This window comes from Bos javanicus, chromosome 9 (assembly GCF_032452875.1).
Source record: "Bos javanicus breed banteng chromosome 9, ARS-OSU_banteng_1.0, whole genome shotgun sequence".
Taxonomy (NCBI): Eukaryota; Metazoa; Chordata; class Mammalia; order Artiodactyla; family Bovidae; genus Bos; species Bos javanicus.
In genome coordinates this window covers 9,949,599-9,975,591 of record NC_083876.1, presented here as the reverse complement: position 1 = coordinate 9,975,591, position 25,993 = coordinate 9,949,599, and the positions used below count along the sequence as shown (strand labels likewise).

Genomic DNA, 25,993 nt, shown 5'->3' with positions numbered 1-25,993 from the left:
GGGAGTTGGTGATGGACAGGGAGGCCTGGCGTGCTGTGATTCATGGGGTCGCAAAGAGTCGGACACGACTGAGCGACTGATCTGATCTGATAAGAGGGAAACAGCCTGGCGTGCGGCAGTCCATGGGTCGCAGAGTCGGATGCAGCCGAGCAACTGGACTGAACAGACAGCGGGAAGCCGGGTGGCTGCGGGTGCAGAGAGGAGGGAGCACTCGCTCACACGTGTGTGCCTCAGACCTTTACACCAGGCCCACCTGCTCGCCGCTCCCCAACACAACAAAACCGTGAGGGGCCGCAGCAGTCCTGCACTGACCCCAGATAAGGTCTTATCTGGAGGGCGCTCAGCCAGGGCACCCGCAGAGCGAGGAGCTCGCCCTCACTGGGCGCTCCACCTCCACCAAGAGAACAGCCATCACAGACGTTCAGTGAGTACAATGAACACGTTTAAAAACCCCACCCAAGAACGTCTGACACTCCAAGTACATTCAGAACATAAACACAGCGTTTATTTACCACGTGTTTTCCCAGGATCAATACTTTCATGACTGTTGCTTAAGATAGTATCAGTGAAATTTCAAATTACTTGTTTTTGCTTAGGATTTCAACGTGTTTGGTTCTGTGTGGGAGAGGGAACATTACTTGCTCTATTATTTTCTATTCATATTTAGAACACAAAGACTAAAAATTCCAAATTTCCCTAGCTGAACATACATATATATATATTTTATTAAACCTCATAATTAAACAAAGCAAGTGAGCCCTTGCAGTCCCTGGTGATTCTTCATGTCCGTGACTCACCTCTACTATCACTTGCAATTTTCCAGAATAGTTTTCTATCTTCCTCTCAAAAGCCACCAGGATTTCCTGCATAGAAGCAAGCTTTTCAGGACTGGTTTCAAGATCTTTGGGGTTCCAGCTGCTGGAAAAGAAGGGCCACCAGTTTTGGTCTCAGGAACTCTTTGGAAATATTTAATACAGAGTCCATTCCTTCAGTTTTCATGAAATTGTATTTATGGAGAGCTGATCTCTTTCTGTTTCTTTGTTTTTAAGAACAAAGTAAGTAAACCACACATATTTAAAACTTAAAATTGTTAAATGATGATGTGGAATCAGAGGTACCAGTTTTCTTAATTTTCACAATTTCTAGATCTTCTCAGATCACGATTCATATGTTGCAGCACTGGCTGGCTACTAACAAATTCAGAAAATGAATTCCTTTTCTTTTAAGCAGTAAAATTAAACACTGTTGTGACAAAACTGGAAAAGTTTCATATGACAGTCTTTTATCATCTCCGCTTACTCTGCAATTCACACCACCTGAAGTCCAGGAATAAACCACTACTCCGGTCCTAGGTGTTCAGGCCCAGCAGGCAGCATCTGGACTCTCGCCTCTTCTATCAGAAGACTAGGGACTCTCGCTTTCATGTCTGTGCACGTTTACCCGGAATCAACCTTGTCACCACTGCTTTAGCTCAAGATTCAGTCACCCACTGCCGAGGCCACTACAGGAACATGTAAGGACTTACGTTCTTAGAAGAAAATGATATTAGACACTGCTCTTCAACTTAGACCTCATTACAAGCTCCCGAGGCTGTCCCTCCATAAGCCACCCCTCACAGGACCAAGGCCAAACCAGCCCCAGCCTGCAACTTTCACCTCTGCCCCTATAACCGCACCCGTCTCTTCTACTTCACTTTCTCAAACACAACATACTTTTCTGTCTTCCTGCCTAGAAGTCCCTCTGCACACTGTTGTATGCTTTTAGAAACCGATAAACAAAGGTCAATGTCAAAAACAGTAATGAGACATTTAAAAGACATGTTTAGCAAATCGCCAGTCCAGGTTCAATGCATGATACTGGTTGCTCAGGGCTGGTGCCCTGGGACGACCCAGAGGGATGGATGGTACAGGGAGGGAGGTGGGAGGGGGGTTCAGGATGGGCAACACGTGTACACCCGTGGCAGATTCGTGTTAATGTATGGCAAAACCAATACAATATTGTAAAGTAATTAGCCTCCAATTAAAATAAATAAATTTAAATTAAAAAAAATTTTTTTTTAATAAATAAAAGACGTTTAGAACTTGCGATATCACTGGATACTGGTAATACTTTTTTAAAACAGAAAAAAGGAGCCACTCCTAAGGAACATGCTGAAGATGCTCTGCGTGCTGAGGATCTCTGAGCCAGCAAGCCTAACCCCAAGCCCAAGCCTACAGAGTACCAGGCCAGGACTTCCACCACACCTGCTGGTCTCAGGCACTCTCCAGTCACACCAAGCAGCAACTCTGAACTGCTGTGTGTGACGAAACAAACAAAACAATCGTGTTCCCAGATAATGAATTCAGTGGATTCATTCCCTGCCCCCCAACAAATTCCTGCCCTGCGTGAGCACCCACTCTGGGATATATGTCCTTATCTTCAGGTAGCCTGCGATTCCTTTGGCTATACTCTCAGTCCACCTAGAGTAGCCAGCACAGAATTAACGGGATCAAGGAGTGACTTCCACTAAGTAACATCTCACCATTTTGTTCACTGCTTTGATGCAAGAACTACAGCCAGTCACAAGGAAAAGGAAATTCTATTACTGATATTGTTGAAAGTTTAACCTCAAAAACAATGAAGAAAATCAACAGAAAAATCACAATCTTGCACATTCAAATTCAAAAAAAGGGTTTTTTAAAAAATTTCCTCCAATGGATTGTTTAAAATGCAAACCCTCCACTGAATTTCACAGATCACATGTTGTTATAGACAGTGTCATATTTATTTCCCTCTGCACCTGCAGGTAAAAGATAAACCCAGCAATGTGCTGCCACCTCACTCTGCTTCTGAGGACACAGACCATATCATGACCCTGGCAAGAAGTCAGTGTAAGTTGAATCTCAGTCAACTTAAAAAGTTCAGTATGTACATGAGGCCACAGTTTGAGACATTTCATCAGCTTGATGGAGCTATAATGAGCACTCCTCCCATAAAATAAGAAAAAAAGTTGCTTGACCTGGGATCTCTTGAATAAGTATGTACCAAGAATTGTGTAATGAAAGCTTATTATGTGTCTGATTCTATACAACACTATAGAAATTTATCTAAGGGTCAAAACCTTGAGGGGCTTCCCTGGTAGCACAGCTGGTAAAGAATCTGCCTGCAATGCAGGAGACCCTGGTTCAATTCCTGGGTCAGAAAGATCTCCTGGAGAAGGGACAGGATACCTATTCCAGTATTCTTGGGATTCTCCACAACTCAGACGGTAAAGAATCTGCCTGCAATGCAGGAGACCTGGGTTCAATCCCTGGTTGGGAAGATCCCCTAGAAGAGGGCATAGCAACCCACTCCAGTATTCTTGTACAGAGAATCCCCATGGACAAAGGAGCCTGGCAGGCTACTATCTACAGGGTCGCAAAGAGTCAGACACGACTGAGCAACTAAGCACAGCAAAACACAAAATCTTGAGAGGTTAAACAATGTTCTAATACACACAGGTGAAATGTGGTTAAAGCATGGAGTGCTTCAAATTAACTGTTTTAATGACAATTTTACTCTACTAAATATTGCTTGTCATGGGGATGCTGTAACAGCACTGATGGTTTTTGAAGATGCAAGAAGCTCCTTAGCAAAAAACCAAAAACACAGAAAGAAGTACTAGATTAAAGAAACCAAAACCCACGCACAATATTTACAGTGAAATGTAGTAATGGAGTTCAGTTCAGTTCAGTCACAGTCATGTCTGACTCTTTGTGACCCCACGAAACGCAACATGCCAGGCCTCCCTGTCTATCACCAACTCCCGGAGTCCACCCAAACCCATGTCCATTGAGTCGGTGATGCCATCCAGCCATCTCATCCTCTGTCATCCCCTTCTCCTCCTGCCCTCAATCTTTCCCAGCATCAGGGTCTTTTGAAATGAGTCAGCACTTCACATCAGGTGGCCAAAGAATTGGAGTTTCAGCTTCAACATCAGTCCTATCAATGAACACCCAGGACTGATCTCCTTTAGGATGGACTGGTTGGATCTCCTTGCAGTCCAAGGGACTCTCGAGAGTCTTCTCCAACACCACAATTCAAAAGCATCAATTCTTCGGCACTCAGCTTTCTTCACAGTCCAACTTTCACATCCATACGTGACCACTGGAAAAACCATAGCCTTGACTAGATGAAACACTGTTGGCAAAGCAATGTCTCTGCTTTTGAATATGCTGTCTAGGTTGGTCATAACTTTCCTTCCAAGGAGTAAGTGTCTTTTAATTTCATGGCTGCAATCACCATCTGCAGTGATTTTGGAGCCCCCAAAAATAAGTCAGCCAGTTTCCACTGTTTCCCCATCTGTTTGCCATGAAGTAATGGGACCAGATGCCACGATCTAAGTTTTCTGAATGTTGAGCTTTAAGCCAACTTTTTCACTCTCCTCCTTCACTTTCATCAAGAGGCTTTTTAGTTCTTCTTCACTTTCTGCCATAAGGGTGGTGTCATCTGCATATCTGAGGTTATTGATATTTCTCCTGGCAATCTTGATTCCAGGTTGTGCTTCCTCCAGCCCAGCATTTCTCATGATGTACTCTGCATATAAGGTAAATAAGCAGGGTGACAATATACAGCCTTGACGTACTCCTTTTCCTATTTGGAACCAGTCTGTTGTTCCATGTCCAGTTCTGACTGTTGCTTCCTGACCTGCATATAGGTTTCTCAAGAGGCAGGTCAGGTGGTCTGGTATTCCCATCTCTTTCAGAATTTTCCACAGTTTATTGCGATCCACACAGTCAAAGGCTTTGGCATAGTCAATAAAACAGAAATAGATGTTTTTCTGGAACTGTCTTGCTTTTTTGATGACCCAGTGGATGTTGGCAATTTGATCTCCGGTTCCTCTGCCTTTTCTAAAACCAGCTTGAATATCTGGAAGTTCATGTTTCACGTATTGCTGCAGCCTGGCTTGGAGAATTTTAAGCATTACTTTACTAGCGTGTGAGATGAGTGCAACTGTGCGGTAGTTTGAGCACTCTCTGGCATGGTAGTAATGGAAGAAACCCACAAATCCCAAGATGCCATTAGGTAGGGATGAGGCATAACGACCAGCAGATATGCCCACAACACCTAATGAGGTGTTGAGTGGGTCTGAGAACAGAAGACTAAGACAGTGGAGACGTACAAACTGGAAATTACTGTGAACCAAGAGGAAGATGGCACACGAAGCTGAGGGATTTCACCCACCCCAACAGCAAGGAAGCGCAAGAAGCTGGGAATGCGGAGAGACCCCACAAGAACCACCAAATCTCCGTCAGGACAGGGCCCCACATTGAGCAGAAACTCCTGGGAAATGATTCAAAATGGAGAAGGACAGGAATCATGGAGATAAAGGAACAGAAGGTTCAGAAAAAAGTGGGAGAAAACAAGTGGCTTTATGTTTTAAACACCTGAAAACAACTGAAGAGACAGGTCTGTGTAGTTAGAAAAGCTATTTTGAATATTAATGCCTTTTAAAGGTAATGAAAAACCAATGTCACATAAAAATGATCAACAGAAAATAATCAAGGTCAAATCTCATACAAAGTTGTCAGAAGAGGATGCTTGGGGCTGGTGCACTGGGACGACCCAGAGGGATGGTATGGGGAGGGAGGAGGGAGGAGGGTTCAGGATGGGGAACACATGTATACCTGCAGCAGATTCATTTTGATATATGGCAAAACCAATACAATATTGTAAAGTTAAAAAAAAAAAAAAAAGATGTGGAACAGTGTCTCTAACAGTGAAGCCACACAAGAACAAACATGCCCAGAATACAGATCAAAGCCACAGACTACTAATCAGAACAAACTGAAAGCCATAAATACAAGATAACGAAGAATATATAAATGAGTCCAAAGACACATGATGTTATTAAAGAGCAACTAAATCAGAAATCAGAAACACACAGAATTAAAACAATAACTCAGGAAAGAATTAGAAGTTTTTTAAAAATTCAAAACTGGATATCAAATTAAATAGAAGATCAAAACAAATAAACACAGCAAGTAATGGTAGAACTCTGGACAGGCAAAAGAAGAAAAAAAGAAAACTTAATGGAAGTAAAAAGTAATGAAAAGTATCTACGAGAAAGTGACAAATATTAGTGTCAGGCAATGAAGACCTAAATACAGGTAAGAGGGTCAATGAAACAGGAAACTCAAACAAGGAAACAGGATACTAAAAACTTCATTTTTAAAAAGTTACTGGAATAAAAAAAAAATTTTGAATGTCACTGAAATAAAAACTTTGAAACTACATGCTAAAAGAACATATCACATGCAGGCATTTCCTGTCTAAAAGAAATCTCCTATGTTTCAAGACAGAGACAGGTCAAACATTGAAGTACTAAAAAAGACAGATCACGCAACCATCTAGCAAAAGAGAGCTGCAGTGGCTCCAGGCAAACAAGACATCTAATCACCACTGTGAAACAGGAAATGAGCCAGTTACAGGGTTTTACATTTTCTGATAGCCTTACTAAAAAAAAAAAAAAAAAGAAAAACAGGTACAATTAGTGTTAATAATGTCTTATTTAATGCATCTTTCTCCCCTGCAGAGCTCCCAGGAAAATGTAATAACTGATTTCACCTGCATCTGAAGACTTAAAGTGGTGTCATAATGTCATTTTTTTTGCAATGAACTGACAATTTAATTACTCACTAACAGCTAAGACCAGGCCCAGAGAAAGGGCCTGTATTGATCTGATACATTCTTGGATTCTGTCCCAGTAAAACCAACCTGTACAACCTCATGATTCAAGTGAAACTTAAGGTTCAGCTGTCCACAATACTCTAGTTCCAGGTTTCCATTTTATTAAAGACTGAAGAGGGAGCTCAGAGCAGACTGGTTTCATCAACTGCAAGTCATTTTATTTCACAAAATCAATACGCTTTCAAGGAATAAAATTTATTATAACTCCATCCAAAACATACTATGTCAGAAAGTCAAAGAAGAGAAAACCTCCTCAGTGTGCTCAGCCACTTCCACCCTAGCCTCTATCACGTCCCACCTCTGAAATCGTGTACACACCTATTTTACCACTGCAGATGCACACAACATGACCACAACATGAGAAGTGCCTGTCGTTTCAGTTGTCGTTCCAGCTTCAAAGAAGTAGTTAAAGTAACTATCAAGCCCCTTTTGCCTATTCTCTCTGATTTGGCCAGATTAGGAATGCAAGCTGAGCTGACAGAACACAGTAAAGCTTACTGATGAAGATCAACAGAAATCCACGATTTTCGCTTCCTTAGGGAAAATCCTTTTCTAAGAAAAACCAAAAATTTAAATGAAGACAAGCAGGTTAATGTTATGACATAAATTAAACTAAAGGCTGCACAAGTTACCTTACTGTAGGTTTCTTTGGGAATGACAAGGTTATCAGAGAAATCTCTATGCATTTAGCTGGTGATTTTCTCCTTATGAAAGAAAATAAGAAGAGCAAAAAAGTTTATCCAAAACATTTTTAGAACCTGTCTTTTTGACTTAACCCAAGAATCCTGTCATATTCTTTTGAATTATTGGAGATTTCAGAAAAGTCTTATCCTTTAGGGTAGAATTTAACTCTTGGAAAAAGTTGAATCACATCTGTTATCGTGATTTTGAACTGTTGTGGCAAACAAAGAAGATTTGAGCATACCACCCAAGAATCCCAAAAATGGAAGAGACTTCAGTCACTGAAACTGCTCCTCACCTGCCATCCAAGGCTTGAACCCCACCTACATCTCCAGGTGCGCATCCGGCCCAGTGATGGCGAGCTCACTGTTCTCCAAAGGCGATTCTTTTCAGTTTGGAACAGTCTGAACTCTGAAAAGTACTGCCTTCTAGTTTCAGCATGTATCACCTTGGAACCCCATACACACTAGCTTAAGTCAGACTTCCTATGGCGGCTATATTTTTGGAACTTTACAAGTATAAAGGAACACAGGGAGAAAAGGACAACAAACGGAAAGCAACAGAAGCAATGAAAAAACTAAGAACTGATGGGAAACAAAGGCACAGGAAAGAAAGCCAGTCCAGACAACCAGATGACCGTTTGCATTTTAGATGTATCACGCGGCAGGTAAACAGACACCTACCAATCTTAACATTTCTAAGTGTACACATTAACTCCTATGACTGTGGCCAAAGTTTCCCATATTGAAACACTGAAACAGTTTAATAAATCCTTTTTTCCTGTTTCTGTATAAAATACCTAGGCTTCATTGACAGTGTTAAAGAACAACGGTTAATGATATTCTGCTCTGTATTCTACTCAAATGTATCATGTTATCTAGCAAAAAAAAACTCCATGCCTGGTTGTATCTATTCCTTTCTCTTAAAGTCTATCATAGTATTAGCAGCTGGCTTTCTTTGTTTTATGAAAAGCATTTTTCACAAAGCAACAAGATTTTTAATTATTTCACAAGAGTTCTTGAAACACAAATATGAATAGATGATGTACAGCCATGCTGAAATTCCAGTGCCATGGAATCAACCTATCGGGCTAACTCCAGCCTCACCATACTTGGAAAAATTACCAATTACCACGCTAAGGATATTCACATTGAAAAAGACCCTGATGCTGAGAAAGACTGAAGTCAGGAGAAGGGAACAACAGAGGTGGAGATTGCTGGATGGCATCACCGACTCAATGGACATGAGTTTGAGCAGGCTCTGGGAATTGGTGGTGGACGGGGAGGCCTGGTGTGCTGCAGTCCATGGGGTCACAAAGAGTGGGACACAACTGAGCGACTGAACTGAAGCTGAACTGAAGGATATCCAAGGTTTCTTAAGGTGTGATAAATTCATGAATACCAAAGGTTTCAAACAGAAAATCTAAAAGAACTGATACTTTAAAGAGGTCACTACTAGAAAGAGGGGAAAATCATGTGCACAGAAAAATAACAACTGAACCCATGAGAGTAACTGAGTTTTCCCTTGGAGCAAGACAAACGAGCAAAAAGGCTGAAGGCAAAACTGCATAAAGTCTCCAAAAGGAGGGAAAAGCAGAAAAAAAGTTTTAAAAAAAGAGAAAAACACAGCGACTAAATAATGAAACAAAACAGAGGATGAGGGATAGTAACTGTAGATTCTCTTACACAGAAAAAGCTTCAAGAAGGCAGTGAGGAGTGTCAGGGAAGCAGGGACCACGTGGGTGGCATGGACATGGCCAGGAGCGTTAACTGCGCTCTTTATGAGCACAGAGCCAGCAGAGGGGCGGAGTAAAGACGAGTCAGCAGAGGCCAGTCGGGTAGAGGAGTGAGACAGCAGGGAGAGACGCTGCTCAAGAAATCCAGCTGCTGCAAGAAGGTCAGGGCTGCCCCTGGAGGACAGTGGCTGGCACTGTGAACAGTCGGTGAACGCTCGCAGGTGAACAAGTGAGTGAACCAGCATCGTGGGGTTGAGGGCTGTCTGTCGAGGGTCAAAGGGTACAAAGCAAACTTTTGTGGAGGCAGGGGGCAAGACAGCAGATTTCAAAGAGGAGGAAAGCATTTAAAGATGCCTCCAATGAATATAACTTCTTTAATTAGGTAGAAAAGCAGAAAGGAAGCTGAGAATGGAAACAAAGGCAGAGCAACTAGCACCAGTACCTTCCCCGACTCTGCGCCTAGAACAATAGAGCCAGCTGCTCAAGTCAGAGCAGATATGGCTAGAGGAGGATGGACAGAAAGCGAGAGCGAGGAAAGCCTCTGTTCTTCTGATGCAAGAGTAAACAATGATGTGAGGAGAGCTCAGTTCAAAGACCTCTCCCTCTGGGCCAAAGTGTGGTCAAAGCCACAGCACAAAGGAGCAAGGTATAAAGACACGGAAGGAAAGTGCCTACAGAACGCTGAAGGCAAGCGTACGGAGCCTAAGAAGACTGGACGTATTTGATAAATGAATACGCTGCAGTCGTGTGTGCTTGGTGTTCCACCCTGCAAAATGCCAAGTACTGACACCTTATCAACAAATGTCACCAGTAAGTCCGAAACAAAGAACTTGTGAGAGAATATTACTAAAACACTTACAGATTATAAAGTATGAAAAATGTTACCAAAAGTTACCACGAAAAGTGGTCCAAAAGTTACCATGAAAAGTGGTCTAAAGTTACCAATAAAAACACCAAATGCATGGAGTATACTTTCCAATGCAGACAAAGTCTCACTAGGGATGTTTTATTAGGCAGCACAATTTACACAACTCTCTACAAAGTGAGCCAAGAAACTTTATTCTTTTCTAATCCTCATTTCTTTTTTTTAATTGTATTTTTTAATGAAAGTACAGTTGATTTACAGTGTTATTTTCTAGTACACAGCAAAGTGAGTGACTCAGTTACACACACACACACACACACACACACACACAAACACACATTCTTCTTCATATTCTTTTCCATTGTGGTTTCTTACAGGATATTGAGTATAGTGTTATACTAGGGCCTTGCTGTTTAGTGTATTCTTCATTTTAATTCCTTCAGTACAGACAATGAAAAATGAATAATTAAGAATTTTTAAATAATGAGGGGAAAAGGTAATCAAGACTTCGGATTAATGAACCAGTACAAAACTAAAAAGAATACTTTATAAATACGATGGCTTTTATTTTATAACACATTGATCCTTTCCAAAAATTTGAGAAGTACCCAAAAATAAACCCAAGATCAAAGACATTTCATCTATGAACCACCATTCAAAACAATTTATTATTATAATTTAAGGTGAATAACTATTTCCACACTAAGTTTTGGTAGATAAATTATTTTCTTTTAAAAGTAAGCATACAGCAATTCTAACACAGCTATGATAGATGCCCTAAAAACTGACTCCCACAGACACTACATATATGATGGATATATAATATCAGATCCTCGAACTCCACCATTTTAGGTAAAGGACCTGAGAATCCACAGATTTCAATATGTGAAGGGGTCCTGGACCAGTCCCCAAGGACACAGGTGAACGACTGTATAGACCTTTCCCGAGGTACATAAAACTCACTTTTATCTGTATTTGCTCCGTAATTATACCTCATTTTTTATATACTTTTTTTTTTAATTAAAAAAAAAAAAAAAAGCCAAAGTTGGATTAAGATCCCATAGGCCATAGGGCAGCGGCCAAAGGAAAAAAAAGAGACTGGAAAGATCCTCCAAGCAGCAATATTGAGGATCCTGCACAGCGAACAAAACAGACTAATCCTACTAGTAACTGACAAGCCAGCGTGACGGGAGTGTTCAAGATGTGCCAGTCTGAAAAGAGCACAATACCATAAATCAACTATGCTTCAATACCCAGTGAGCCCACCAGTGTTACAAACATTTTGCCCGTATCACCCATATTACCGCACAGCCCCGCCAGAGGGCACTGGGACGGCCTGCCCTCAGACACAGGCACTGCGGCACTTGAGGCAAGGCGCCCTGCCAGGACTGCCCCGCGCTACCCGGAGTCTGACTCCACAGAAAGCCTTCTCAGTCACCTTGTTCTATGGCCTCTCAGGAACCAGCTGCCTTAAAACAAAGCTTGCGCTCCTCAGTATGGAGCCTCGGGGTCTTTGCCAACCACTTTCTTTTTCAGCACACAGCAGTCCAGAACTGATTTTAAAGAACAACTCTGGCTCTGCCTGCAAGCACTGACAAGGCCCACACAAGAATACCAGCGGGCTCATCTGTTCTTGTGACTAGGCTGACCCACCCTTCTTTTCTTTAAAGTGAGCCTCACTGTCTTCTCAACTTGACTTCGCAGGCATGCACTCTAACCTCACCCTCCTCAACTGCAGGAGGCGCCCCGAGGCTTATGAAGACACAGCACGTCCCTATGAGAAGTACTCGTCAAAAGTCTGGCATTCAAAAACAATAATTCTTATTTGAAGAAGCTGACATACAAATAAGTGTTCAAATATAACTTCAAAGACTGTACACTACTTAGTAATTGCTTTCAAGATCCTTACATATTTAGTAAACAGTATCTTGCTTTATAACATATCCCCCAGAAAACCAGTAAACTACAGTGCTCTGGTTGGGAAGTTATGCCCTAAACTACTAGAAAAGAACAGCTGTCCACCTCAAAGAACCTGCTACTCAGCTCCTTTCAACAGCCTAGTTGAAATAAATAATATTTCTGGAGAATTTAAGTGTCTAGGGATTCCATGTTTTCTCCTTGGTTTGAAATGAACCATTAAAAAGGCAACACATTTGGTCTTGAGTGTTCTGCATCTTCACAACCATTACAAACTCAAGTGACATTTTCAAGCTACACTTCATGTTCTCTTGATGACAACTTAAGAAACAATCTCATGAAAATCTGTAACCATAGTTACTACAGAGATGTTACTAAGAAAACTGCTTTAAAATGAAATGTTCAAAAAGCTCTGCTTCCTTAAGTAAATTCTCTCAAGGATCTTGAAAAGACAGTTTCATATTTCCTTTTATATTCTAGCCAACAAAAAGTTAAAAAACTAACCTAAGACTAAACTAATTAATTATGCTTGACTTTATGGCCTGAAGATCTCTATTCTATTTTTTTCCTTTGAGTATTTTTGAGGTTTAGTTTTTTAATATTTAAATTTTTGCTACATCTAGTATTTACTTTGGTATAAATGTCTTCAGTATAGAAGCTGTACTTTCTTTAACCAAGTCTATATACGTTTTTTTAATGATCACTCTCTCCCAGCATTCTATTCTTTCTACCCTTACTTCACATATCCATGTCAATTTGTGTGTTATATTTATTTTATGATTGTGAGGTATATGTGTGTATCCCTGAGGTTCAACTACATACACTTGTATGTTTATGTTTCATGCTGACTATAAGTAATTTGAAAAGGGCATAAGAAAAAGACATGCAGTTTCACTGTGAACTATAAATATAACCAGTAGAAATAATCATTTTTACATTAGCAATTAACCTAAAGGATTAGAAAGTATGATTTTGAAAATTTAATACTGTCACTGGAAAAATGGCAAGTCCTTAAAAGTATAAATTTATCTCTAAAAAACTAAACCGCTCCAAACAAGCCCAGTCACGAGAAGAACACTGGCTAAATGGGCTGTCTTCCAGCTCCTGTGACTTGTCTGAGAGTGGAGAACACCCACTCCTGCACAGAAGGAAGCCGTTCCTTCCCCTTCGCGCTGCAGACAGGCGGTTTGATCTTCGTCTTTACTCAGGCGCCCTCTACTGACTGCAAAGCAAAACAGACTACGGAATTATACCCGAAATCTCATCAGCACAGGAAAAGAATTTTTTTTTAAATACTTCAAAATCAACATTTTAGAAAACTACATTTAAAACTGACTTTACTACAGAACCAAGAAAAAATAAACATCTGTGAACTGACAGTCCAAGTTAACGCTCAAATTTTATTTGTGGCATACACCATATCTCAATATACTACTGTACGATGTTAATCCTTAGATGCAAGAAGGAGTAAAGCTCTTAAATCCATTTTAAATAATTTCTCTGTAGGGTAATGTTTACCTGGATCTGTTCTGGTGTCCATTGGTCTAGGTTGACTGACTTGACCCTGGATATATGAACCCCAAGATTCCTATGGATGCCAGCACATCTGATGCAAATAAACACACCAATATTCCAGGAAGCCCATCGAGGACCTGATTACAGAGAAGAAACAAAGAAAAGCTAGCATTAAAAACTAAAAAAATATCGTAACAGCATATAAGAAGCATTCTGGTTCTTTATACAATCATAACGAAGGGCTACAGAATTCACGGGCTCCAATTTTCAAATGGCACAGCAGCAGCTTTCGAAGAAGACTTGTCTTGGTTGTGCTGCTGCTGCTGCTGCTAAGTCGCTTCAGTCGTGTCCGACTCTGTGCGACCCCATAGACGGCAGCCCACCAGGCTCCCCTGTCCCTGGGATTCTCCAGGCAAGGACACTGGAGTGGGTTGCCATTTCCTTCTCCAATGCAGGAAAGTGAAAAATGAAAGGGAAGTCGCTCAGTCGTGTCCGATTAGCGACCCCATGGACTGCAGCCCACCAGGCTCCTCCATCCATGGGATTTTCCAGGCAAGAGTACTGGAGTGGGGTGCCATTGCCTTCTCTGTTGGTTGTGCTAAAAGGCTATAAATCAACCTTCAACCTTCAAGAACTTTAAGGAGTTTACTAATTTTGCCTTCCTAGGAACTTCCCCCAAAATCTAAGAATTTAAAACTACTTTATGTGAACAGTTTTTTCACTAGCATATTTGATTCAGGAGTAGTAACAGCCCACAGTAAAGGTAAGTCCTTTATTAAATGTTTAGGGTATTGTTTAAAAGACCACCAACAAGTAAAAATCAAAGAGGTTTTTTAAAATGAAACAGAAATTAGTAAAAAAAAAAAAAAAAAAAAACAGACAATGAACCTAAATAGAAAAATGGACAAAAAAGACACAAATGGGTAATTCACAGAAAAAGAAATGTATGGCCAACAAACACATAAAAATATGTACTATCTCACTGGTAACTGGGGGGAAATGCCCTTTAAAACTACAATAACTTCTACTTTGTAATCAACACCTTGAGGAGGGGAACATTTTTATCAATTAATACCATTAATAATTATAAGACTAAAAAAGGACTGCCTCAAGAAGTCTTTTATCAACATGAATAAATCCCAGATATAACCCTGAGATTAAGAAGTTACAGATGAACTGAGGTGTGTTACAAAATGTTAAGTCTTTGGGTCAAAAAACTGATTCAAACACCATAGAGAAACTCACCTAAATATGTAAGATACAAGCCTTAGCTGTACTATTCTTCTAGTACTACTAGCTGTACCTCTGACTGTACTACTTCTTGATAATTTTAAATCTTCTTATGATTATCTTCACATACTGCTCGTACAATTAAAGTAAAATGGAAAATAAAAGTAATATCTGGAAATTATATCAAATATTCAGAAGCTCATATATAAGATTTCTCTAAATGACTTGATTATGAAAAATACAGTAAGAGATATTAATAAAAATCAAGCTTTTTAAAAAATTTAGGGTTTTTTTCTGTTTAAGTACATACTTTTTATCTAAAGATGAGAATCTACAAAATAACACCAAGGCTAAAAATTTTAATGCAGTTAACACTAAACACATTCTCCAAAAATTCCTTAGGGGAGAGGTTATGTGTATACAATTTATGTCAAAATATCTTGCTTTTAAATTTGAGAAACGACACCTATAAACAGACAAACATCTGGGACATGCTCTATTTAAGACTCTATTCGACTACCAACCGTGTCAAAATAAGTTAGCAGTCAAAAGACCACTGCTGTCCATGTGCTCAGCCACTTCTGAGCTGCACAGATTACACAGGACCTAGTAACAGAGCTGTAAGGTTCTCATCTGTTCAAAGGAGTTAGAATGGTTGCCCTCAATACTTAGGTGAGATGTGTACGGAAAATATTTTTAAAGTTTTAAAGCACTACTTAACGCAAGTTACTGCCATGTTAAGAAATCCTGATGATCAAAATATGACACTTTTTTCCCTCTAGAGAAGTTCCTATATTGGTCTGTAAAACAACTGTATCTTAACTTTCCTCAAAAGTAACTCCTATAAAGGCAGTGGGTCCAGAGCATGATGAGAAAATAGAAATCTTCAACAGACTCCAAGAAGGGCTTCATTTTTGTGAAAACAGAATGATTTCCCTGTGAATAATCTGCCAGAATTTCAGCCAAATACAAATGGAAACCTTTAGCACGATTTCCTAATGTGGATGCTATGACTGAAAGAACTTGCATAATACGATGCGACTCTCTATGCAGGTACAAAACTGCAGTACCCAATACAGTGGTGCATTTTTATAACAACAAAAGAAAGGGATTCAAATGCATAAAAGCCTTATGCAAGAATAATGCTAGCAGTAATATGAAAAAAAGGCTATATTACTATTGAGCAAAAGCTAGATATAATTAAATGTTAGATGGTATTTAAATCTTATTAATTTAAGGCTATAAAAACCATTTTATTGATTCCTACAAGAAAGGAAAAAAAAAAAAAAACCTGGTTATCATTTATGGGAAACTTTAGCCCCAATCATTTTTTACATATTGAAATAATAATGTAATTTTGTCAATGAATCTTTCTTTAGAACATAAACTATCATAACTGAACAATATAATCAAGAACCCCTAAAAATACTTTAAAAGTCTAACCAAAGTTACAAACGGAACATGCACTCTATAAAATTAGCCCTGTAAATTTACCTAAAATTGCCTTGATAAAATAGTAGTTGCTTAACATGGCAGTCATTCAATTATCAAAATGAAATCCTTCTTTTCATTCACCAAACAAGCTTCCCCGGTGGCTTAGTGGTGAAGAATCCACCTGCCAATGCAGGAGGTGCAGGCTCAATTCCTGGGTTGGGAAGATACCCCCAGAGAAGGAAATGGCAACCCACTCCAGTCTTTTTGACTGGAAATCCTCATGGACAGAGGAGCCTGGAGGGCTACAGTCCACTGGGTCACAAAGAGTCGGACACACCTTAGAGACTGAACAACAACAAATTCAATGAGTACTTACCAATTCTGTGCCAACTAAATGCTTTAAAAGACCACTGACACAATGATAAAAGGCTAAGTTCTCACAGTCAGCAGACGATACCAATTTAAATAGATGCAACCATTTTTTTTTAAATTGGTCAAATCTAGTCAGATGAATAAACCCTTCCAACCAACAATCTACTCATAAACACACAAAACATAAACACACGTGCTTACACATATGTTTCTCAATTTATGCATGTTTATTTTAAACAATATGACATGTCTATGTACACAGAGAAATTCACACATACACAACACACCCTTTAGCAATATTTTAAACAGTAGGTCACAACTCATTAATTTAATCTCAACCAGAATTTATTTTTAGAAGGAAAATGGTATAAGTGCATCAGATGAAGAGTAAATATAACTTTGTTAAAACCTTTAAAAAATCAGTAATATACATATATATGTACAGACACACATACACACAAAAATCAGGTCACATTATAAAATGCTGTTTCTCTGGACCGGACTCAAGCAAGGCTGAAAAACACTACAAAGAAACTCATACATATACTCAAGAAGCTGCGTAACCAGAGTATTTACAGTAGCATGATTTCTGAAAAGATTGACAACTTAAATGTTCACCAGTACGATTATCTCCATACCACAGAAAATTATACAACAATGAAAATGAACAGACTGCACGTAACATATCAACGTGGTTAAATGGGACATTTGTAATCAATTTTAGCACAAGGTGATATATATAAAGGCTTCTCTGGTGGCTCAGAGGGTAAAGAATCTGCTGGCAACACAGGAAATCCAGGTTCGATCCCTGGGTCGGGAAGATTCCGTGGAGAAGGGGCTACACGCTCCGGCATCCTTCAGGGGCTACACGCTCCGGCATCCTTCAGGGGCAAGGAGACAAGGCTATGGGAAGGCAAGCAGGTCTCACAGAGGGGGCCAATCTTGAAACGAAGCTTAAACGCTGGCCGGAGCCACTGACACAGAGTACGCCAAGACACGTCTCAGCAAAGGCTGAAGAAGGTGAGGGTGGTCAGGGAGTCTGGCAGAGCAGAGGGCAGGGTGTCAGGGAATTGGGGACCTTTCAGGAGCTGACAGAGGAGCCATATAATAAAGGCCTCACGCGACAACGGAGGGGCCGACCCCAGCCCCCACGGAGAAGACCTCAGAGCTCGTCCAAGTGCACCTGGCCTTCCCTGCTTTTGCACATGTTGCCACCTCTGCCCCTAATGCTTCCTGCACGCTGTGAGGTGCCAGGCTCGCTCCGTCACATGCCGCCTGCTCTGGGTGACTTTGGTGACCCCTCCAGCCACAGCTGCCTCCCCCGGCTACTCTCCATCACTCATACATAACAGGACAGTCTCCTCTGAAGTCTACGTAAAAATCTAAGGTAAACAAAAAGACAGATACAGGCAAACACAAATAGATGAACAGCTGGAGGGTCTAATTATTTCAGCAGCTAAGTTTCAAAACAAGAAAAGTTAAAGAACTGCAGCGTCAGTTTCAGATCAGTGTCTCTCAAACTCTAAGGCGCGTGCATGTCGTGGGGGACACAATGGAATCTGGTGGCCCCGGACAGTGCCTGCGACTCTGCAACCTGACAAGCAACCCGAGACACCAGTGCTGCCATTCACAGGCCACAGGGACAACAGCAAGATCCAGACTACTTTTTGTATAAAATGTCTCATAGATAAAACAGTCCTTTTTCTTGCTGAGAGGATCTGCATTTGCTCACATGTGTTCTGTCCCTTTCCTCTTCCCATTTTATGCTTTATCTTGTGTCTTTTCATCTTGTGATTCTGTTACTAAACTGAAGAAGCTATAGTTATTTTTACTGCTTTCTTTTCCTTTAAGCTTTATGCTATAATGGTTTGACAAACTATTCTGATATAGTCACAATTTTATATTTGCCACCTTACTCAAAGTTTTGTGTACATTTGCGTTTCCATTTCAGGTAGAAGAGTTCACTCCAACATCTCTTATAAGGCAGGTGTGCTGGTCATAAACTCCCTCAGCTTTTCCCTGTCTGGGAAAGCCTGCATTTCTCCTTCATATTTGAAGGGTAACTTTCCTGGGTAGAGCAGTCCTGACCAACAGTTTTTCTCTTTCAGTGTTCTGAGAATGTCATTCCACTCTCCTGGCCTACAGAGTTGGTTTCAAACTCCAAGAGACGGTGAAGGAAAGGGAAGCCTGGCATGCTGCAATCCATGGGATCGTAGAGTCAGACACGACTGAGCAACTGAACAAGTGAGGGTTCCTCTGCAGGCGACCATCCTTTTCTCCTTGGCTGCTTTAAGAATCTTTCTTTGAGACATACAGATGGCTAATATTGCTCATTATTAGAGAAATACTAATCAAAACTACAATGAGATACCACTTCATACCAGTCAGAATGGTTATCATCAAAAAGTCTACAAACAATAAATGCTGCAGAGGCTGTGGAGAAAAGGGAACCATCCTACATTGCTGGTGGGAATGTAAAATTGGTACAACCATTATAAAGAGCAGTATGGAGGTTCCTCAAGAAACTAAAAATAGATAAAAACAGAACTACCGTATGACCCAGCAATCCCACTCTTGGGCATATCCAAAGGAAACAACAATTCAAAAAGATACCCCACTGTTCACTGCAGCACTATTTACAACAGCTGGGAGAAGGAAGCAACCTAAATATCCATCAACAGAGGAATAGATAAAAAAAGATGTGTTACATATATACGGAGGAATATTACTTAGCCATAAAAAGAATCAAATAATGTCATTTGCACCAACATGGACGGACCTATAGGAGTTAGAGAAAGACAAATATCATATGATATCACTTTTGCAGAATGTAGAAAAATGATACAAATGAACTTATTTACAAAACAAAGTAGAGTCACGGATGTGGAAAACAAACTTATGGTTATGGGCAGGTGGTGGCAACTTGACACATACACACCATGTACATAAAGCAGATAAGCGAGGACCTACTATACAGCATAGGGAATATGGGCCACTACTCTGTAATGACCTACACAGGAAAAGAATCTAAAAGAGAGTGGATGTACGTATTGGTTGGATGGCATCACCCAATCAATGGACATGAGCAAACTCCAGGAAGTCTGGTGTGCTACAGCGCATGGGGTCGCAAAGAGCCAGACACAACTTAGCGACTGTAACTGACTCATTTTACTGCACCTGAAACTAATACAACACGGCAAATTAACCATACTCCAATAAGAAGTTTAAAAAAAGAAAAGCAGTGAAAAACCAGAGAAGGACTGCGTTTAAAAAAAAAGATAGTCGACGTGTCAAAACTTTCCGAGAAGTCAAGAAGAATGGGGCTAGGGCAGATGTGTTAACTGAGAAGGCACGGGTAACCTCACGGCTGGAAGGCAGGGAAAGACAAAGAACTGTTCCTTCCGAATTCCATTACCAGGTGGGGGAGGCATTTACCCATTTTGAATTCTATTATCCTGTTAAACCCTTCCTCCCTTTCAGTCCCCAGCTCCACATCTTTAACATATCTATAATCTGGATCCAACTTTATTTTGCACTACTCCAACTTACTTACACATTCAGGAAGCCAATCGGTTAGTCAGAAAGCAGAAGAGACTCACTGCTTTCCCTTGAATACACCTCAGTTACCCAGTCTTGAAACTTTCCTGCACACCACCTCCCTTGCCTAGAATGTTCTGCTTGTGACCACACAAGTCCTACCTCATCTTCAAGGCCTCCAGAGTCCCATATTCTCCATGAAGCCTTTCCTTACGACCCCACACCTCCATTCTCCTTCTTATAAATGTCTATAGCCCACGATAGCTTGTCTCAGACAAGACACCACAACAGATACCTGCTGTTTCTCCATTTGTGACTAGTAACATCTACTGAAGTGAATGGCACAGCTCTCACCAGGAGGCACTGTGTGGCCTGCGTCACCTAGAGTAAGGGGCAGCAGAGTAAGCGAGCAGGCAGCACAGTAAAATATCAGCTAAGTCTGATGACTTGGTCAAACACAAGTCCTTTAATACCCGAAGCAACCCATGATTTATTTAAAAGCAGAAACAAAAGCAAAACCTGTGAGGCAGAAACTGTTCTTTTTAATATCCTTTTGCCATTCTTCCTTTAAAAAAAAAAAGAAAAAGCCCCTAAGTTTTACCTACAAACAAGGCTACATTGATAGAGAATACATTTCTCAGTCTCCTCTGTAGCAAGTGTGGCCAATGGAATGTGAACTGAAACGATGTGTTTTGCCATTACCCATGGGAAAACTGGCCCAGACTGGGCCTGTGAGTCTCGGGCCTCTTCCCCTTTCCCATGAGCTGAGAAAATGGTGAGAAGGGAAGCTGCTGCCTTGGATCCAGATATGAAAACTTCATGGTGAAGAGGACAAAACCCTCAATAGTAGTTCATCTCCATACTAACCTGAGGAAACAAACTTCTATCCTGCTGAAGTCAGAGAACCTGAGTGCCTTTCAGTTACAGCCTTTTCATGCTGTTCACAACAGAGGACAAGATGGCTGGATGGCATCACCAACTCGATGAACATGACTTTGGGTGAATTCAGGAGCTGGTGATGGACAGAGAGGCCTGGTGTGCTGCAGTCCATGGGGTTGCAAAGAGTTGGACATGACTGAGCGACTGAACTGACTGAGTTATAGCAGCTAAGCTTGTAATTGATCTAATTCGTTGTATACATTATATGTGCACATTGGCAGCAGGAATCAGAACATGCTAAAGATTTATTCCTCATTTCAGAGCCAAAACTGTAAAAGAGGTATTTAAGAATAATAAAGTACATTTTGATGGAACCTTAGTTTTCTAGATTCAATTTAAATCACCAAATATGTACTGTCTACTTTACCAAGGTATTAAATGAAGGAAACAAAACACAGATTCCTCCATCAAAGAGCTTGCACTTTAGTGTAAATGTAAGTGTAAGTGTAAGTCATTCAACAGTTACAGTGTATGTGCAAATGATGTAGGAAAAGGAAAGGGAAAAGCAAAGAGGAAAAGATGAATAAAGGCCAGGTCTATCAGCACAGGCTTCGCAGAGACAGCTGCATTTGAGGTGGTCACTGAAACAGAAGTCCGATTACAATGGTCTGCTGCTGCTGCTGCTGCTGCTGCTGCTAAGTTGCTTCAGTCATGTCCAACTCTGCGATCCCATGGACTGCAGCCTACCAGGCTTCTCCGTCCATGGGATTCTCCAGGCAAGAACACTGGAGTGGGTTGCCATTTCCTTCTCCAATGCATGAAAGCAGAAAGTGAAAGTGAAGTCGCTCAGTCGTGTCCGACTCTTAGCGACCCCATGGACTGCAGCCTACCAGGCTCTTCTGTCCATGGGATTTTCCAAGCAAGAGTACTGGAATGGGGTGCCATTGCCTTCTCCGAGGTGTGGTCTGGACAAGGTATAAAGACAAGGTGCCTTCTGGTAAAATGCACAGTGCCCCCATGCACCTTGAAGAGTTTCACCTGTGCTGTAAAACTATGGCCAACAAACACAATACCGCAGCACCTGATTACCGCTAAGTTTCTTTATTTAACTACGGATTTAATTTTTTTCAGTTGTAATACATATGCACCTAACATTTGTATGACAGAAGTGACTACTAGCTTTCAGTTCAGTTCAGTTCAGTCGCTCAGTTGTGTCCGACTCTTTGCGACCCCATGAATCGCAGCACCCCAGGCCTCCCTGTCCATCACCAACTCCCGGAGTTCACTCACACTCACGTCCATCGAGTCGGTGATGCCATCCAGCCATCTCATCCTCTGTTGTCCCCTTCTCCTCCTGCCCTCAATCCCTCCCAGCATCAGAGTCTTTTCCAGTGAGTCAACTCTTTGCATCAGGTGGCCAAAGAACTGGAGTTTCAGCTTCAGCATCATTCCTTCCAAAGAACACCCAGGACTGGTCTCCTTCAGAATGGACTGGTTGGACCTCCTTGCAGTCCAAGCGACTCTCAAGAGTCTTCTCCAACACCACACTTCAAAAGCATCAAAAGCACTCAGCTTTCTTCACAGTCCAACTCTCACATCCATACAGGACTACTGGAAAAACCATAGCCTTGACTAGACGGACCTTTGTTGGCAAAGTAACGTCTCTGCTTTTGAATATGCCATCTAGGTTGGTCATAATTTTCCTTCCAAGGAGTAAGCATCTTTTCATTTCATGGCTGCAGTCACCATCTGCAGTGATTTTGGAGCCCAAAAAATACAGTTTTAAGAAAAGAAACCCTGTAGAAACTGGGAAAAATGAGGTTTGTTGAACGATAAATCATTTGGTATCCAAATACTGTAAAAACATACATATATTTTTAAAAAGAACAGGAATTTTACTGAAAATTCATTATACTTGCCTTGTAGATATCGCAGTATTTGAGAAATAAAATGAAATCATATGCTCTTCTGAAAAGAAACTTCTCAAATTTCTGATTACCATGAGAGACTAGCAAACAGAAAAATCTCTTTGAATCTTTTTTATAAATAAAAAATTTCTTTCAAGACTTAATCCTTCCATAAAGCCTCCTCCAATTCCCCCAACACTTTTTTAATAACATTTATCACAGTGATTTACAGTTAATTGCTTCAGCTATCTCTTCTGTGACACAGTGATCTCTTTGAGCACAGGGACTTCATTTTATTGATCTTTGTGTGCTATAAAACTGCAGACAGTGTCTAGCTTACAAATGACACCTAAGAACTTGAGTCACCTGAGTTACTGCTGCCAAACACACAAGGAAGTATTTAACAGGAAACTAGCATCTTACTGAATATGCAAAACATTATTCATTCTATTCCAGAAACAATGCCTGATTTAACCCTAATAAATGTTGCTGTTGTTCAGTCTCTCAGTCGTGTTCAACTCTGCAATCCCATGCTTCCTGCACACCAGGCTTCCCTGTCCTTCACTATCTCCCAGAGCTTGCTCAGACTCATTTCCATCGAGGCAGTGATGCCATCCAACCATCTCATCTCAACCCTTCTCCTGCTGCCTTCAATCTTTACCAGCATCAGGGTCTTCTCCAATGAGTTGACTCTGCATCAGGTGGCCAAAGTACTAGAGCTTCAGCTTCAGCATCAGTCCTTCCAATGAATATCCGGGGTTGATTTCCTTTAGGATTGATGGGTTGGATCTCCTTGCTGCCCAAGGGACTCTCAAGAGTTTTCTTCAGCACCACAGTTAGAAAGCATCAATTCTTTGGCACTCAGCCTTCCTTATCGTCCAACTCTCACATCCGTACATGACTCCTGGAAAAACCATGGCTTTGACTAGACGGACCTTTGTCAGTAAAGCAATTTCTCTGCTAATACACTGTCTAGGTTTTCTTCCAAGGAGCAAGCATCTTTTAATTTCATGGCTGCAGTTATGGTCCACAGTGATTCTGGAGCCCAAGAAAATAAAGTTTGTCACTGTTTCCATTTTTTCCCCATCTATTTGCCTTGAAGTGATGGGACCAGATGCCATAGGAAGTAGATAATATTCCCACACTGTATTTTGGGGACTGAGAAATGTAGAATCAAAAACAAACAAACAAAAAAAACTAGCAATCAGAGGAGAGAGCGAGCTAAGACTATTCCATGAGCAGATTCCAGAACACACTTGTGAATACTCTGCATCTCCTACCACGATAATTCCATCCTTCGAAACAAAATTCCTTTCCACTGGATGCCTGGTTTTACTCTCCACTGTCACTGGTTGAAATGCTAAGTCATTTACTGTTGAAGCTAGTAATACAGATTTAAAGATGCAAATAATCTCTTCACCTCTCCAGAAGTATCAATCCTTCCCATATTATTATAAGTTCATTTCTTTCCTCATTATACCTAAGCTTACAGGCAGTAAGAACTGGATTTGGTTTGGTTTTATTTGCTGAAGAAGGAAACTGCAATGGACAGAGAATTTTGATCAAGGGGGAGCAGAGGCGAGGCAGGGGGCAGAACCCTCTGGGGCGGGAAGGTGGCTCACAGGGCAGCACCAGGGCAGTGGGCTCCTAAAAAAAGGGGGACATGGCCAGCAGTAAAGGGGCCCTGAAAGGAAGCACTCACACCAAACACAGCTGGGACCAAACCGAAACAAGCAAAGAGCCCTTTCCCCTGCACCACCGTGAAGCCCTCAGCTCTTCACCCCAGAGCATCAACTACCTTTTGCTGCTTCATGAAGACATGTTTTCCACAGTAAAAACCAAACTACTAACTTGCAAAACAATGAGTAAGGGGCCAGGGGGACTGCAAATAGGCATGAGGGATCTTTCTGGAATGACAGAAGTGTCCTGAAATTTTACAGCAGTGACAGTTGCAGAAGTCTGCCAACACATTAAAAATCACTGAATTACATACTTAAAATAAATGAACTTTACAACATGTAAATTATATCTCACCAAAGCTGCTTTAAAATTTTTTATACATTTCTTTAAATATGAGAATGAAATATCATGTGTTCCTTTTACTGCTTTTTCTTTACCAGAAAAGAAAGCATGACAGCCAGTAGCAGAACTAGTGAGCTGCCACTGCCAAGTGCTAGAGGATGATCTCAGTGCATGTGTGGAGTGGATGATGTGGAGTCCTGTCAGAGACACAGAAACGCTGGCCAAGAAGACATGGACACAGCTCCCGTTTAGATGGTTTCATAATTAAACCCAAAAGTGTACACAGATGCTCCATCATTACTATTTCAACAGCAGTTATTTCAAAGTTCCAGTTTCTTCCAGAAAACATACTCAACAAAACATTTAGTTCACTTTTTAAAAAATTATTTTTATGTAATTTTTAAAGGCTACACTCCATTTACTCCATTTACAGTTATTACAAAATGCTGGCTATATTCCCCATGCTGTACAATACATTCTTGAAGCTCTTTTGTTTGTCCTTCAGTCGCTAAGTCATGCCTGACTCTTTGTGACTCCATGGACTGCAGCTCGCCAGGCTCCTCCTCCACTATCTCCATGTAGTTCATCTCATACCTAATACTTTTGACTCCAATTCCCCTTCCCCTATTGTGCCTCTCCCCATTTCCACTGGGAAACACCAGCTCATTCTCTTTACCTGTACATCTGCTTCTTTATTATTATATTCACTAGTTTGTTGTATTTCTTAGATTCCACATATAAGTGACATTATACAGTATTTGTCTTTCTCTGTCAGACCTCTTTCACTTAGCACGCTACTGCTGCTGCTGCTAAGTCACTTCAGTTGTGTCCAACTCTGTGCGACCCCATAGACGGCAGCCCACCAGGCTCCCCCGTCCCTGGGATTCTCCAGACAAGAACACTGGAGTGGGTTGCCATTTCCTTCTCCAGTGCATGAAAGTGAAAGTGAAGTCGCTCAGTCGTGTCCGACTCTTCGAGACCCCATGGACTGCAGCCTACCAGGCTCCTCCGTCCATGGGATTCTCCAGGCAAGAGTACTGGAGTGGGTCGCCAGTGCCTTCTCCATCACTTAGCATAATACCCTCCAAATCATCCATGCTGCTGCAAGTGGTATTATTTTATTCTTTTTTATGTCTGAGTAATGTTCCATTGTATAAATACACCACATCATCTTAATGCAATCAACTGTTA

At 41.0% G+C, this 25,993-nt stretch overlaps 1 protein-coding gene across 5 annotated transcripts in view; it reads right to left on the bottom strand.

Annotated features, from left to right (window-relative positions):
- Window positions 1-25,993, bottom strand: part of SMAP1 (small ArfGAP 1) — a 189,302-nt gene that overhangs the window by 105,309 nt on the left and 58,000 nt on the right. For 4 of the 5 annotated variants that reach the window (XM_061427139.1, XM_061427140.1, XM_061427142.1 and 1 more), the window contains exon 2: window positions 13,425-13,558. In XM_061427139.1, coding sequence (XP_061283123.1) covers window positions 13,425-13,558 — 134 coding nt within the window. Of the gene's footprint in view, window positions 1-797; window positions 919-13,424; window positions 13,559-25,993 lie in introns of those variants that run through there. The other variant, XM_061427143.1, reaches the window with a different exon arrangement.